The sequence below is a fragment of the Tachysurus fulvidraco genome, chromosome 13 (genome assembly GCF_022655615.1).
Source record: "Tachysurus fulvidraco isolate hzauxx_2018 chromosome 13, HZAU_PFXX_2.0, whole genome shotgun sequence".
Lineage (NCBI taxonomy): Eukaryota > Metazoa > Chordata > Actinopteri > Siluriformes > Bagridae > Tachysurus > Tachysurus fulvidraco.
Window position 1 is genome coordinate 12413783 of NC_062530.1, and position 15560 is coordinate 12429342.

Below are 15560 nucleotides of genomic sequence, written 5' to 3' on the forward strand. Positions count from 1 at the left end.
GATTAAAAAGTCTCTTTTTGTTCTTGTATGTGTTTGTGTTGTTCTGTTAGATATAATGAAGTGAAGTGAAGTGACATACGGCTAAGTATGGTGACCCATACTCAGAATTCGTTCTCTGCATTTAACACATCCAAAGTGCACACACAGAGTAGTGAACACACACACACACACCGTGAACACACAGAGCAGTGGGCAGTGAGCTGCAAGGCCCTTAACCTTCAGTCACTCTGGATATGGGTGTCTGCTAAATGCTGTAAATGTATAATTTTTTTAGTCGCATAACTAAGATAACAAATACTAGAATCAGTTCATTATTAAATGGAATTTAACAACTAGTGGGGTCAGAACCTTCCTTATATATTGGGGCATTTGAAGAGAAAAACAAGTACATCAATTTTAATCATGCCCTAACATTTCTATAGCAGGATTCCCTCAACTTATTCTTTGCACACGGTTACACATATGCACTTTATTCATATCTCTGTATTTTGGCTGTCACTGTACCATTTCATATGCTGTTTTTTATAAACATATTAATATTTTGCCTATTCATCTTTCTCTGGTCAATCCATAATTTTATTTATTTTTATTTTATTTTATTTAATTTTACTTTATTGTAATTTTTTTTTATATTTTTTTAATCTTTTCCACTTTTTTGACCCTCTAGTTGATGTTTTATATGTATATTTATAAAAATGCATTTTATTGCATATTATGTGACCAATATAATTTTAATATGATCATAATTATAATTTTTTGTGAGCTTCATTAGAATTAATTATTCTGTGTCATCAATAATTTTGTGCTGGCATTTTTAATTGTTGTATTTCTCACTTTTCTGTCACTTTTCTGACAAAGTTAATAATTTCGAAGAACTCTGTTTTCTTTGTTTTCTGTCTAAAGACATCAGAGACAGACCAGTATCATTCAGCATATATTTAACCAATCTTTATCTTCAAAGGTATGTCATAAACACAATTATGTCAGCTCTCTGAAGAAGAGGATTATGCCTTAGATGTGTGAATCCAGGCACTAGAGAGGGCTGGTGAGAGCAAGAGCAGTGTAGTATCTGTAGGAGAAAGACTGAAAGCCTGGCATTGAACCCCTCGCAGTGGGGTGAAAGAAAGATGAAACAGTGCTAACACTAAGGCTCACCAACATGAGCACCACTCATTTTCACTGAACTTGCTGAGAAAACAGAAAGAGCAAAACCACAACCACCTGCATGTTTTTTTTTTTTATTTATAGAGCATTAGTCCTGTGTAGGTAATCACACCTGCACATGCCGCTATTTAGTGTAGCAGTTAGCGCATTGAAGTACTGAGCATGGTACTTTTTGGTGTGTGACCCACTCTCACCATAGTTTAGGTTGCTTCTTGGCTTCTTGTTCCCCTCATTTTCCACTCCAGATTACACACCTAGCTACTAAGCTCATCCCTGTAACAGTATGTCCATACCATTACCAGTATGTCTATTGTCTGTCTTAATACTAGGGTCTTTTCTTCTTTATTATAGAATGAGCGGTCGGCTCTCGAGGGAGCCAATTGCATGAATTATGTGCGATTGCTTTTCACAAACTCCAATCCAGGCTGGAGTTCCATGTCTGAAAAGGCTGCTTTGACATGGAGGTTGCAGGTTGAGTTAATCTAAAGGGAACAAGAGATGGCTTTTTCTCATCTTCTCAGCTGAATGAGACAGCTCTCAATGTCTTCACGTCAACTTTGGGAGTCACTTTGCAATTTCTCCCGATCTGAACAAAGAACTATAATTGTTTGCATCAGACTCTGAGGAGATCAATGCGGGTGATGATGAGCAGTCTGCCACTAAATTGCTTCCTGAAACAGCCAGTGGCATTCATGCTTAGACTGGACTTATGAAAGGTTAGCATTGTCCAGTCTGAGCTTGACAATCTACTTAACTTCACTCCGAATTCACACCAAATTCCACCTCCATACGTCTCCCATTTTTCACAGACCTCCACACTGTGGTTTTGAGGTTGTGGAATGACCCATATTCTGCTTGTTTATACTCCTTAGCCATTGCTAATTAGTATTTAGGTGGGTATGGGTATGCGGTGATGCCTATGGTTGAAGAGACACTTGCGAGCTATCTCTACCCTTTTTGGCTGCAGAGAGAAATTCTGTGCTCCTATTGGAGGCCCTGTTGGGCAATGCTGGCCTTTTGGGAAGGCCTACAATCCCGTAGGTTTCACTGGTGCAGTGCTACAAACAATCGCAGTTTTGCAGGTGTACCAAGCTGACCTGATAAAGGAGCTCATCTGCGGTCGTAAAAGAATCTTTATACCTCAGGGCTAGGGTTCCCAAGGATGCCCTTTTAGGGCAGTTTCCACTGCTGTCTACCCCACCACCTCATGTGATTTAGGGTTCAGCCATGACGACCCATGCTTCTAGGTGAAGCACTAGGTATGGAACTTCTCTCAATTCTGCGGAAGAGGCCTTAGAACCTATATGGCCACTTTTCTTAGAACTCTGGCTTTTACAGCTGATAATTTGTGGCATACCTACTGTACATATGAGAGGAGACCTTAGGGCCATCAAGGACTGGGGTTCTTAGTAGTGAGATTGGCATGAGGTTAACACTACTCTCAGACTACCGGGTAGTGTACAGCTGATATTTCATTGTTTCCAAGAAAAACAGGGGCTGTGTCCGATTTTAGACCTGCGGGATCTGAACTGTACTCTGAATAGAAGTTCTGAATAGAACCTGTCATTACAGAAATCAAAACAGAATCAAAAAACAGGAATACACGGACAGAAAACTGCTAAGACCGATAGCAGAGGCAAATCGTGACTTCACAGAGAAAGGAAGTTCAAGTTCATGCTTTATAGGAAGCCGGTGATTGAAAGCAGCTGGTGGTGTAATCATGACAGGAGTGGTGGTTTGTGGGAGATGTAGTTCGGAAGTCGCTAGAACTCGGGCAAAGGTTCCGTCTGGTGGCGGTCGGGAGGTGAGGCAGGTGTTTCGTTCATAACATAAACACTATATAAACCATAATTGAGTTGACTTTAATCAAAGATACACTTAGATTCCTTAGAGTATTTGAGAAAGCAAAACTTTCTGCTGGAACCAGTACACATGAGCAAAATGAAAATCACATACACATCCTTGGAAATCTACTGGTGGTAACTGAGTTGTGAACACGTCAAGGGGAGTAGTATACTTGATTTCTATTTTGATTTCTTGCTATTATCCTTGTACAATGTACATTACTAAATATGAACAGAGTATGACTGTAGGTTTATAAATTATCAGAATTGTTGTAAATACATTTATAACTATTGAAATTCAGTAACAAATGATGTATGTATATGTAACACATGATATACTATGGGGAAGAAGTATTTATTTCTGAAAAGATGGAGGACTTACCTGACTCTGCAGTACCAGGAGGGCGGGGCATCAAAACACATAAGAGGGCAAAAATTAGAGTGCAATACAGGAGAGACATAGAAACATAGGGAGCTTGCTGATCACATGGAAAGATATACGAAGTAAATTCTGGGAAAGACAAAACCAAGCAAGAAAAAGGAGGCCAGAGATCCAGAATACAAAGAGCAGAAATTAGAGGGGTTGTTAGAGAAAAGACTATGTTTAGAATCTGATCAAAAGAGGCACACAAGAAAGACACACCACACGAGGAAGGGGTAGATGCAATAACTGCAAGTAAGGCCAACATTTTGTATATATAAAAAAAAGAAAGATGGAAGATTGAGGATCAAACAACAATCTGAAAGTGTGCAAGTCTACTCACAGAACTACTTCCACATTGTCCAAAGCCCATTGGTCTTTCCCTGTACCCCCATGACGTGGCTGCCACCATCGCAACTGCACTCCTTTCACACGGGCTTCACTATAAAATAAAGAAATACAAGAAATCTATTTAGATATAAAAACATAATCAATACTGATGTCACATATGCTTTACGACTTACAGGGGGATATTATAGGAGACTCTCTGGGCTTTGATGAAGTCTTTATTCTGGTGCTGGGCAATTATATGCCATTTGATTCCACTGTTGACACTATATTGGATCAGCACAGCCCGGTCAGCAGTGTCAGCCTGGTTTAATGCTGAGTTACAGCTGTCTGTCTGTGACATGCTCCCAATCTGCAGCACAAACATGATCTTGCTGCCATTGAAAGAGAGAGGGAGAAAGAGAGAAATAGAGAGAGACGTCTAGAAAGTGTCAGCTCTGTTCTAGCAATAGCTATGCTCCAGACACTGGTTAAAGCACTAATAATTGATAACAATCTGTTTTCCAATCAGCAAATTCCAAAAGCATGAGAATAAGGCCTACATTGTGATGTACAGTACCTGGCTCTGGACAGGTCCAAAGGTTTGGATATGGCCTGTCTCATTTTGCAGCCATTAAAATATAGGGAGTCCCCATGGGCATGTGGGAAAAGCTGGCCACAGCCGTTGCTAACAGCTCCACCCTGAATGACACTCCAGCTGTCCTCAGATGCAGACTCAAAATTGTCCTTGATAGAATTAGGAAGATCACTGCTCCACAGGGCACAGTCATCTCCTGAAACAAGAAAAAAATAAAAATAAAAAAATAATCAAAATCAAGACACTGTTAACATTAATGTTACAACTGTAGGCAATGTGGCCTTCAAAATAATAAAGTGGTATAGTTCAAATTAGAAGTGCCAACCATAGTGCCCTTCATCACAAAGGCAGGTCGCTCCAGTAGTGCAGTATCCATGTCCACTGCAAAGACCTGGACAAGCTTCACCAATATAGACATTATCAACTCCCCAGCCATGTCGGTCACCAGCTTCCTCTTTCTGAATCCAGCGAAATTGTGTTGCACTGAAGGTCAGGAGGAGCATGTTTACATTACATTGGATCATGGTGAACAACATAAAAACTAAACAACAGTGAATTATCAAAAAGATCCTATTGTGGAAATTGTTATCATATATTGCTCCAGGGCAAATAAATTATTCCTGGACAGGTAACTGTGAGAATACTTGTATAAAACAATCTTTTCTGGTAATGTTGGAGACTTTCTGTATAGGGTACAGTACATTGTTCTTTCTCTCTCTCACACACACACTCTTCCCCACACCCACACATAAACATTCCTTCTCTATCTTACACACACACACAGATGCCTTGACCTTAGTTTAACCCCCTCCCCACCTTAGTGGAACCCCCTGCTTTGCATGTATCGCAGATGTAAGAAACACAATACTTTGGCTAGGAGGTTCCTATATTGAGATAACGGCCAAGGCTGCTTTTGTTGACACTAGCATTAAGCTCTGCACACACACATTACGCCATCCTTCCTCTAGTATGACTATATATTCCTGTTTTACTTAATAAACTTTGGAACTTCTCTCTGAAAGACTTTGACTAGTGTGTTCATTGAGACGTCCCCGAATACTCGCCGAGAACCAGAAACCGAGCAGAGGTCGAGAAGGCTGAATTTAGTTACCCTGTCCAGGCGACAGATGAAAATTCCTTACAGTTTTGGGGCTTGTCCGGGATACCAGTATTCAGGTAAGTGCTGATTTGGTATCTAGTCATACCGTTCAAAGTGTAGGCACTGTGCTGATATCCATATCCGTGTATAGTTAAATTGATATTGTCGAATGTATGCACGATGTGTAAGGGAATTCGTCACTGGTTATTGAACAAGTGAAAAAGCGTGCGCAACGTCTCTAAGGATAGAGGCTATAAATTTATTTGAACGCCCTCTCTGTCCCGGTTGCTGGTCTCCAATTGTGTTGTGTTCTTTGTGTTGTGTTAATTGTGTTGTGTTGTTTGTGTGTAATATTGGTTGTAACTGTAGGACATAGGTAATTCAGGAATGAAATATCCTAAGCCAGACCACAAGGAAACTCCTCGTGACTGGATGAACTGTTGCGGTCTAGGTTGTTATACTATCCCTTGGCTAGATAATTTAGCAGGATGGACTGAATCACAACCTCAGCTTTTGAGATATACTTGCGGTGGGACTTTTAAATCTAAATATTTGGCGTCTGCTTACATTCAAATATGTGACTGCTTCGGTGACTCTGATTGGGATTATCAGTATATGACAGATGGTTTTAAGAAATGGCTAGAAATGAAACCAATCTGGGATAAATATCACTCTATTCCAAACTCGAAAGTGGATCCCACTTTAATCCCCAGACTGCACCGAAATCGCCATTTGCTTCATGCATCCAACCCCCACCGTATAATGATAAGGGGCCGTTGGCAACTGTTGCAACTTTATATCCTAGTTTAAGCAGCGTTGATTCTTCTGTTACTTCATCGGCCCCGGTTGCATGCTGCGCCATTGAAATAACTAAAAACTCACTTGATTCTAAGCCAGATACTGACGCTCGCACTAAGCTGCAAGATACGCCACGAAATGCCGAGGCAGACACAGACACAGATAATAATGGCGATGCTGTATCTGATTCTGGGTCAGATATAAAACCCCCATTCTTTAATGCCACTGTTGGTTCTGCTGTTAATGCGGCATGCGTCTGGTCCACGTCTGCAAAGGGACTGATTATCAATCCACCGTCAATAGGGGATTTAAGGGACATCATTAAAATGCTCCCATCCCCTTCAAAACCACTTTGCTATGTAGACATGTTACTAAGGGCCACCCGTCATAATCAATTTATTTATATTGATTTATATTGCATGCGAGTCTTGGAGATAATTATGATGAAACTGATCTCAATGCCAGAGAACCTTGCTTGGACCCTAGTAGTGATGAAATAAAAACAGAAACTAAATCAGAAATGGAGCATGATGGGGCAGGAAAGAAGAAGGGAGCCACAAAAAAGACTACACACCATTTGTATTGGGCCACTCCGGATGCCCTACCAGCCTTAAAAGAGCAGTTGACTAAATATTTGTTGGAAAGACAGCAGGCTAATTTGTCTCAAGTAACTAATTGCAAACAGGAGAAGAATGAGCCGACTTCCAAATTTTTAACACGGTTTAAAGAGACATGGACGCTGTTCCCTGCTGAAAAATCCAGCATAAACCAGCATGAATTACATGCTGGTCCAGGCTGGTTTTTACTGGTTCATGCTGGTATAATGCTGGTCAGTGCTGGTATATTGCTGGTATAGTGCTGGTATAGTGCTGGTCAGTGCTGGTATAATGCTGGTCAGTGCTGGTATAGCTGGGTGGCCAGCATAGTCATGGTGTTATCAAGCAAAACGGGGCTGGTGTAGCCAGTTAACCAGTATGATCTTTCTGGAATGAGCATTATGGGAACAACCTTTATTTTTGCTTGTCTATGTTTCTATGTAACACATTAATATAAGATTAAAACACAATATATTGGAATATATTTATAAGTGTGTTATTTCTTTTGCTCCCTCTTTTGAATAAAGAACTGAAATAACAAAGCTCAAAAAGCTTTGAATAACAAAGAATAAAAACATTTAAAAATTGTTCGTTAGGGATTAAAGTGTCTCCACAAATTCAATATAGTAATACCAACAAATGTTGACTTCCCGGGCTTCATGAGGGAAGCAGCATATAAATCATACCAAATGATGTATATAAATATATAAAATCCATCCATTTGTCTCAATTAGAGATATTACCCAGCATCAGTGTTAAAGCAACTATGTTCACGAGTTCCTGCACTTTCCAAAAATAAATCTCACAATGTTTTCGACTACATTATATACCTTACAGTGTTTATCGAAATTAGTAGTGCACGTGTTTCAGATCATCATGTTTTTGCCACCGTAATTAGGATTTTGTTTTGGGGTAAATAAAAAGCTTCCGCTTCTACATGACGAATCTGCTGTTCACTGGGAATCAGAATGTTTGCATACGTGAGGTACCTGGATGACGGATGCACGGCAGTTGTTTCAACTAGCGAAATTAACGACTTTAACTATGACATGTTTGACCAAACTCAGGTTTATTTGGTAGCTATGATGGAAGCAAGAAGTTTCTATAATTTTTCAGAGAATAAAGAAGATATAGAGCAGGAGTTGTCTAAAGGCAAACAACTCTGGGTAGCACCTCTTAAAAAACATGGTCATCGCCACCACATACTACTTGTTACTCGCTAAAGCTATATTATTATAGCAATAGAGAGAGCGAAAGCTAAGACCAAAAATGTGTGTTGTAAAGGTTATACTGTGTAACGTTATTTGTGCGCGTGTGTATATTACAGTTTGATGGCAAATGTCATTGTCCAGTATATATTTTAAACAAACAGCATATCAGGCTGCATATCAGGCTGGTCGGCCAGCACACCAGCATCCCAGGCTGGTCGGCCAGCACACCAGCAACCAGCACCTAATGCTGGACAAGCACACCACCATCCCAGGCTGGTCGGCCAGCACACCAGCAACCTGCACCTAATGCTGGACCAGCATACCACCATCCCAGGCTGATCGGTCAGCACACCAGCAAACAGCACCTTATGCTGGACCAGCATACCACCATCCCAGGCTGATCGGCCAGCACACCAGCAAACAGCACCTTATGCTGGACCAGGACACCAGCATCCCAGGCTGTTTGGCCAGCACACCAGCAACCAGCACATAATGCTGGACCAGCATACCACCATCCCAAGCTGGTCCCAGCATGCAAAACATACCTTATGCAGGACCAGCAATGCTGGTTTTTTAGCAGGGTTGGGGGGGAATGGAGTTGGATTAAAATGCCGCTAATCCTTTGTTCCTCCCAACCTTCGTGAATAATTGTATATTTGAGGTGCAAAGGGTTCTTAAATATCAGCTCACAGATCGTAGCAATTTGACAGTTAAAACTCTAGGGGAGAGAGTGCGCACCATGGAAGGTGATGGTATTTTAGAAAGTAGACAAGTAGTATGCCTCGCTGTGGCTGAAAAAAATGTATATAATTGTGACTCGGCCCGAGGGAGAGCCCGAGAGAGCGGCTGAGGGAGAGGCCGGGGAAGAGGCGGTAGTAATTCATACTCCCGAAGCCCCGGGCCTGTTTTTATTGTGGTAGGAATGGGCATTGGATTAATGAATGTAGGAAAAGACTTAGAGAGATGGGAGATGTTCCCGTAGGTTCCCTTCCAGCACCACCTCCCCAACCACCCCAGGCTGCACCGAGCCCTTTTACAGGGATGCAGGCAAATCCCTATCATGCATAGGGATGCCCACGAGCGTGACCCCGACCATGCTACATTGTACATATGAATCACATCAGGTAAATTAAATGCCTTTTCTTGAGTTATGTGTAAGTGGCACAATATATTCTTTCCTCTTTGATACAGGAGCTACAATGTAAGTAATGGGGAAGCAATATGAGGGTCCTCTCTCAGGGGGATCCGTTAGCTCTGTGGGAATAGAAGGGGTCACAAAAGAAACGCCTTTTACTCCAGCCCTCCATGTCCAATGTCCTTCTGATACTAACATTTTTTACATCACTGATTTGTTTATATGTCAGAATATCCTTTTAATCTTTTGGGGAGGGATCTCATGAGCAGGCTACATGTTTCTATTAGCTTCTCTGGCTTCTTGTTGTTTCTGTCCCTGAGTCTGCTCCACTGTCACATTTATCTGATATGATGTTTAATGACTGTTTTCTCTCTACCACACAGAAATCACCATCCCCATCTTTTGCTTTACTAGACACTCTACCACCCTCATTATGGGCTTGATCATAAGAATGACGTGGGTCTCGTGCAGTGTACACCCTACGAGGCTAAGTTGAAACATTTAGACCCGGTGTTTGTTAAACAATATCCTTTGTCTGAAGCTAAATTGCAGGGCATGGATGGAGTTTTACAATCTCTTAAAAACAGGGGTAGTCAAACCATGTGTAAGTTCATACAACACTCCTGTCAATCCGGGCCCTAAACCGGATGGTTCCTGGCGCTTCACACAAGATTTGATGAAAATAAATGACATCATCATCCCCGTGGCACCTGTTGTGCCAGATGTGGCCTCAATTCTCACCTCAATTCCATGTGAACATACTTTTTCTGTTATTGACTTGTGTTCTGCCTTTTTCAGTGTTCCTGTCGAAGAGCAGACACAGCCTTTGCCTTCACACACAGGGGGTGGCAGTATACGTGGACACGCCTTCCACAAGGGTATATTGATTTTCCGGCAGTGTTTTCTGCCAATGTAAGGGATGCATTATGTGATCTTGTTCTCCCCACTGGTTCTGTTGTCTTGCGGTATGCAGATGATCTCTTAGTCTCCGCAGCCTCTGAAAAACTCTGTGAACAAGCCTCCCTCCGCCTCCTTCGCCATCTAGCTTCAAAAGGCTTCAAGGTTTCAAAACCCAAGTTGCAGTTCTGTCTGCCTACAGTGAAGTACCTGGGGTTTGAACTCTCACAAGGCAGAAAAAAACTCTCTAAAGATCGTATACAGGTAATCCTCAACACACAGCTTCCTGACACAAAACACACTCTCATGGCTTTCCTGGGGCTGATAAACTACTGCCGTCAATGGACCTGACTGTTCTTACTATGACAAATGCCTCCGGTCTGCAATCTCCCACAAGGACCCAATGCAACGTCTGTTAACATGGACTCCTGAAATGCTCAAAGCGTATGAGGCTCTGCGGATGGCTCTATGTTCTGCTCCTGCTCTGGGGCTCCTGAACTATGCGAAAGAGTTCCGTCTCTATGCCTGCGTGCATGAGGGCACTGCCTCTGCTGTCTTGGCCCAGGAGCATGGGTGGGGGGTGGGGGGTGGCCGCCTGTGCTGTGATGGTACAAGATGCTGAGAAGATTGTCCTGTCTCATCCCCTGATCTTACATTCACCACATAAGGTAAAACGGGTCCTTCAGAACTTACAGACTCATGACTGCACAAAGAAGGTCACGTTATGAAACTATTTTATGTTCAACCAGTAATCTAGAAATTAAAGCCACCTCCTCATTAGATATGTTAGGTCACGCTCTTGCACGTCTACTTAGGACTCAGGATGCCACACTGCATGATTGCTGTGCTGAAATCATTCACTCTACTAGCATTCACCCTGATTAAGAATCCACTCCATTAACTACAGGCGATTTGCTATTTGTTGATGGCTCTTGTTCAAAGCCACATGATGGTCACTTTCTCTGTGGATATTCTGTGTGTGCTTTGCCTGATGTTGTTGTTGAAGCTTACTCTTTACCTTTTATGTCTGCACAGGCAGCTGAACTTTTTGCTCTAACTCATGCATGTATTTTTTCTGAGGGTAAGGATGTAACAATTCACACTGATTCACGTTATGCTTATGGCGTCGCCCATGATTTCGGACAAATTTGGCAAACACGTGGTTTCCGCTCCGCCGAGGGGAAACTGATTTCCCACTCTTCACTGGTGCAGGAACTCATCACTGCCTGCCATCTCCCTCGTACCTTAGCTATTGTCAAAACTAAAGAACACACACGTTATGATACTATTGAAGCCAGAGGTAACTCTCTGGCGGACCGGGTAGCTAAATAAGTGGCACAAGCTCAAGTGCCCTTTTCATCACTCTCTACTCCTATTAACACCTCCTTTCTCTCCTCCACTCTCATTCCTGACTTAGATCTCCTGTCTGTACAACTTATGCTACACCTAATGACTACTGGCAAACGCAGAATCCGTACATTACCTCTGATGGCCTATGGTACAGCTCTGATGGCCATCTTTGTCTCTTGTCTCACTGCCTTCCCTTTCTCGTGCGTGAGTTTCACGATGTTACACATCGCGCCCGAAAAGGGGTATGGGAAGATATGAATAAACTCTCTTGTGTAGCTAATTTAAAAAGGTACAATAGATTCAATCTTATCTAGATGTCTGACTTGCAAAATAATCCTACTAAAAGGCTAAACATGAAAATCTTCCAATACCAACTGCACCATTTTCTGAATGGCAAATTGATTTTACACATATGCCACCACAGGGGCCTTTTAAATATCTCCTGGTGATGGTAGATAAGTTCTCATGGTGGGTAGAGACTTTCCCCTGTCAGCGAGAAAATTCTAAGGTTGTTACACGTATTCTGGCCAAAGAAATCTTGCCGAGGTATGGTGTCCCACACGCTATTGACTCAGACAAAAGAACGCCATTTACTTCTAAGATAACACAAGATCTGTGTAAGTACCTGTCTGTGTCATGGCGCTTTCATATTCCTTAGCATCCTCAATCCTCAGGGATAGTGGAAGGAACTAATTGAACAATTAAGGATAAGTTGACTAAAACTATGCAGGCGATGGGTAGCAAAAATTGGGTTGACTTGTTACCCACTGTTCTAGCAGAAATGAGAATGACACCGTGAAAAGACGTCCATTTATCACCACACAAAATTATTTTTGGTCGTCTGTTTCCCACACCCTGGAAGAAGGGTAAACCAGCTATAGGTACAACTAATCTTGATGTGCACATCGCTGAGTATTCCGCTGCCCTGATTGACACTTTATCAAAACATTGTGAACAAATTATACCTGTCATTTCTAAGGCGCCGACCCATCCCTTTCAAGTGGGACAGATGGTCCTAATTAAATCATTAAAACCTAAACCATTGGGCAAAAATAAATATGATGGGCCAGCGGAAATAGTTGTGACTACACGCACAGGTGTACTAACTGATCTTTTTCCACAGTGGATCCATTCTACCAGGGTGAAGAGATGTCCTCCAGAGGTGGACTCCGCTGTGAATGCATAAAAGTATTCTCTGTGTAACACCATTTTCTTTATGTTACAGAGATACAGCCTTTTAACCCTTCTATGAGTTTTCTACAAGGTGTCTTCAACCTCCTGGCTTCTCCCATCATCACTCCACGACGCTCAGCAGTCACCCCACGGACCCTTTAGTGCCGGCTCTTCGGACATCATTAAAACTGCAGAAGGTGACAGAAAAGGCTGGAGAAAACTGAATGACCACCTCCAGTTGAGCACAGGACACACAACCAGTGACCAGTATGGTTGTCATCCTCCTCATCTTGATCATCTGCCATGGGACAGGGTTACCCGTCAAAGCGCATCCTCATGACAACGCCTTCTGGCAATTCGCTAACTGGACAGCACAACAACACACTAATGAATCCTGTTATGTGTTATTGTTTGTATATACATTTGCTTGCATGAATAATCAGTGCATTAATCCGTCAACATGTTCACCAACGATGTTACATTATAATGAATCACTCTCAAGGGGGAAGGGTAATCGCTCCACTTTATGGCAAGAGGACTCTCGCTGGCGTTTAAAATTCTTTCTTAAAGAATGGAATATTTCCCCATATCAGTCTAGAACTACTATGCAGAGCTATCATCCTGCCAAGCTTCAATTTCCTTTTGTTTTATTAGAAATGGTTCTTACTTTCTGGGAAGAAATCCGTAATCTGTAATCCGAAATTTGTAATCATACATTCTATGAATACACTGATAATTGTACCTGCAAATCTGACCGGTTCGATATTACATCCGGGACACGCCTCTTTGGGACTGCCTCTAGATTGGTATTGGGTGTGTGGAAAACTTGTATATAATAACCTAACTCTTGATTGGGCCGGAACATGTGCAGTCACGCAATTTGCTTCACACTTATTTATAGTCAAGGGTAATTGCACCTATAATGTTTGTTACAAAAGGACTACAAATAATCCCCAAATGATCCAGCCTTACCACCCCTTGAACATCAATTAAAAACTAAAGTTGCTCAGTTCTGGGATGCCATCTTTCCCCAATATGGTGTCACCCAGTTATGGAATCAGATCGAGATTACTCACTATCGTTTAGCTACTTTCGCTAATGAAACACTCCAGGCTGTGGAGGGAGTTAGTTCAGAGCTCACTGCTCTTCGTTTGACTGCCATACAAAACCGCATGGCCTTAGACATGCTCCTTGCAGAAAAAGGAGGTGTCTGCGCTGTTGTAGGTGACAGCTGTTGCACATTTATACCTGATCATGATGATGCCCATGGAGAGATAGGACAGGCAGTTAAGAAAATGTGTAAGACGACTGAGGCCATTAAAGAAGATGAGAAAGGAGATCGCACTGGGTGGGGATTGTGGTATATTTTGTTTGGTCAGTGGACTCCATATTTGTCTATGATTGTTCCTGTACTGGTTATTTTGCTTTTATCGTGTCTTTGTGGCCCTTGTATTCTCCAATGTCTTCAATCAATGTTACATCGTATGATTTCTGGGTATCAACATATCCCCAGAGTATCAGAGTATTATCCTATTCCTATCCAAGGTAAACAGATAATGTATGTATTTAGTATCTGAGAAATGACTGAGGGTCTGGCCCAGGCCAGGACTGCAGTAAGAGTGATTACTCGTTATCAAGATGTTTTCTGGCAAATCTGAGACAAGCCTTTATGTTCTTTTTGCTCAGCAGCTGTTTTTGTCTTATAACTGATGTCTGCCATGCAGTCATTTTGCCCAGTCTCTTTCTTTATGGTGGAGTCATGAACATTGACCTTAACTGAGGCAAGTGAGACCTGCAGTTCTTTGGACGTTGTTGTGAGGTCTTTTGTGACATCTTGGATGAGTCGTCGCTGCGCCCTTGGGTTAATTTTGAATGGCCAGCCACTACTGGGAAGGTCCACCAGTGTTCCAGGTGTTTGCTATTTGTGGATAATACCTCTCACTGTGGTTCACTGGAGTCCCAAAGCTTTAGAAATGGCTTTATAACCTTTTACAGACTGACAGATCTCAATTACTTTCGTTCTCAGTGGTTGATGAATTTCTTTGAATCACCGCATGATGTGTAGCTTTTGAGGATCTTTTGGTCTACTTCACATTGTCAGTTATGTCTTATTTAAGTGATTACTTGATTGTGAACTGGTGTGGCAGTAATCAGGCCTGGGTGTGGCTAGAGAAATGAAACTCTGGTGTGATAAACCACAGTTATGTTTTATGGGCTATTTGTGTTTGTGTGTGTGTGTGTGTGTGTGTGTGGGGGGGGGGGGGTTGTGCTTTCACACAGGGCCATGTGGGTTTTGATTTTGTTTACCCATAAAATCTTTCCATTTAAAAACTGCATGTTGTGTTTGTTTTATCTTTTACTAATATTTAATTTTGTTTGATGATCTGAAATATTAAAGTGTGACAAACTTTAAAAAAATAAAAAATCTGGAAGGGGCCAACACTTTTTCACACCGCTGTACAATGAACATGTTACTGCTTAACACTTTCTTTACCAAATAGACTAGGATATTTGGATAATGGACCAGTCTTGATTATATTCAAAGTGAAGTAGTCCAGTGATTTTATGATTCCCTAAAATTGCTTTTTATTTGGCTAGGAAATATTATTGTCATCCCAATGAGTTACTACTGTCAAAGGACATAATAGTTTTTTAGAATTAAGGTACACTCTCTCCGAGACACTTTCGTTGTAGCTTTTTAATTCTGACCATATTTCCCCCAATTAATTATTAATTAAAATTCTCAGAGCTAAGACCTTTCCCTATAAAACAATATTCCCTGTAAAATAAACTCACTGACATTATCTCTACTATCTCTCTACTTTATTTATTATTAGTGATTATGCTTATCTTTATGCTGGTACAGACTTAACTGGTTTGCTTAAGCCATTCTAATGATTTTGACTGTTGTATTATTTCCTCCCTATATGAATTCCTTTCTTCCTTC

General features: G+C 41.6%; 1 protein-coding gene across 1 annotated transcript in view; it reads right to left on the reverse strand.

Moving 5' to 3' along the window:
* reln (reelin) overlaps positions 1-15560 on the reverse strand; it is a 447239-nt gene that overhangs the window by 6260 nt on the left and 425419 nt on the right. Inside the window, exons 60-64 of the mRNA XM_047822245.1 lie at positions 4680-4837; positions 4337-4550; positions 3954-4151; positions 3773-3871; positions 3391-3396 (exon numbers count right to left, since the gene is read on the reverse strand). Coding sequence (XP_047678201.1) covers positions 3391-3396; positions 3773-3871; positions 3954-4151; positions 4337-4550; positions 4680-4837 — 675 coding nt within the window. The remainder of the gene's footprint in view (positions 1-3390; positions 3397-3772; positions 3872-3953; positions 4152-4336; positions 4551-4679; positions 4838-15560) is intronic.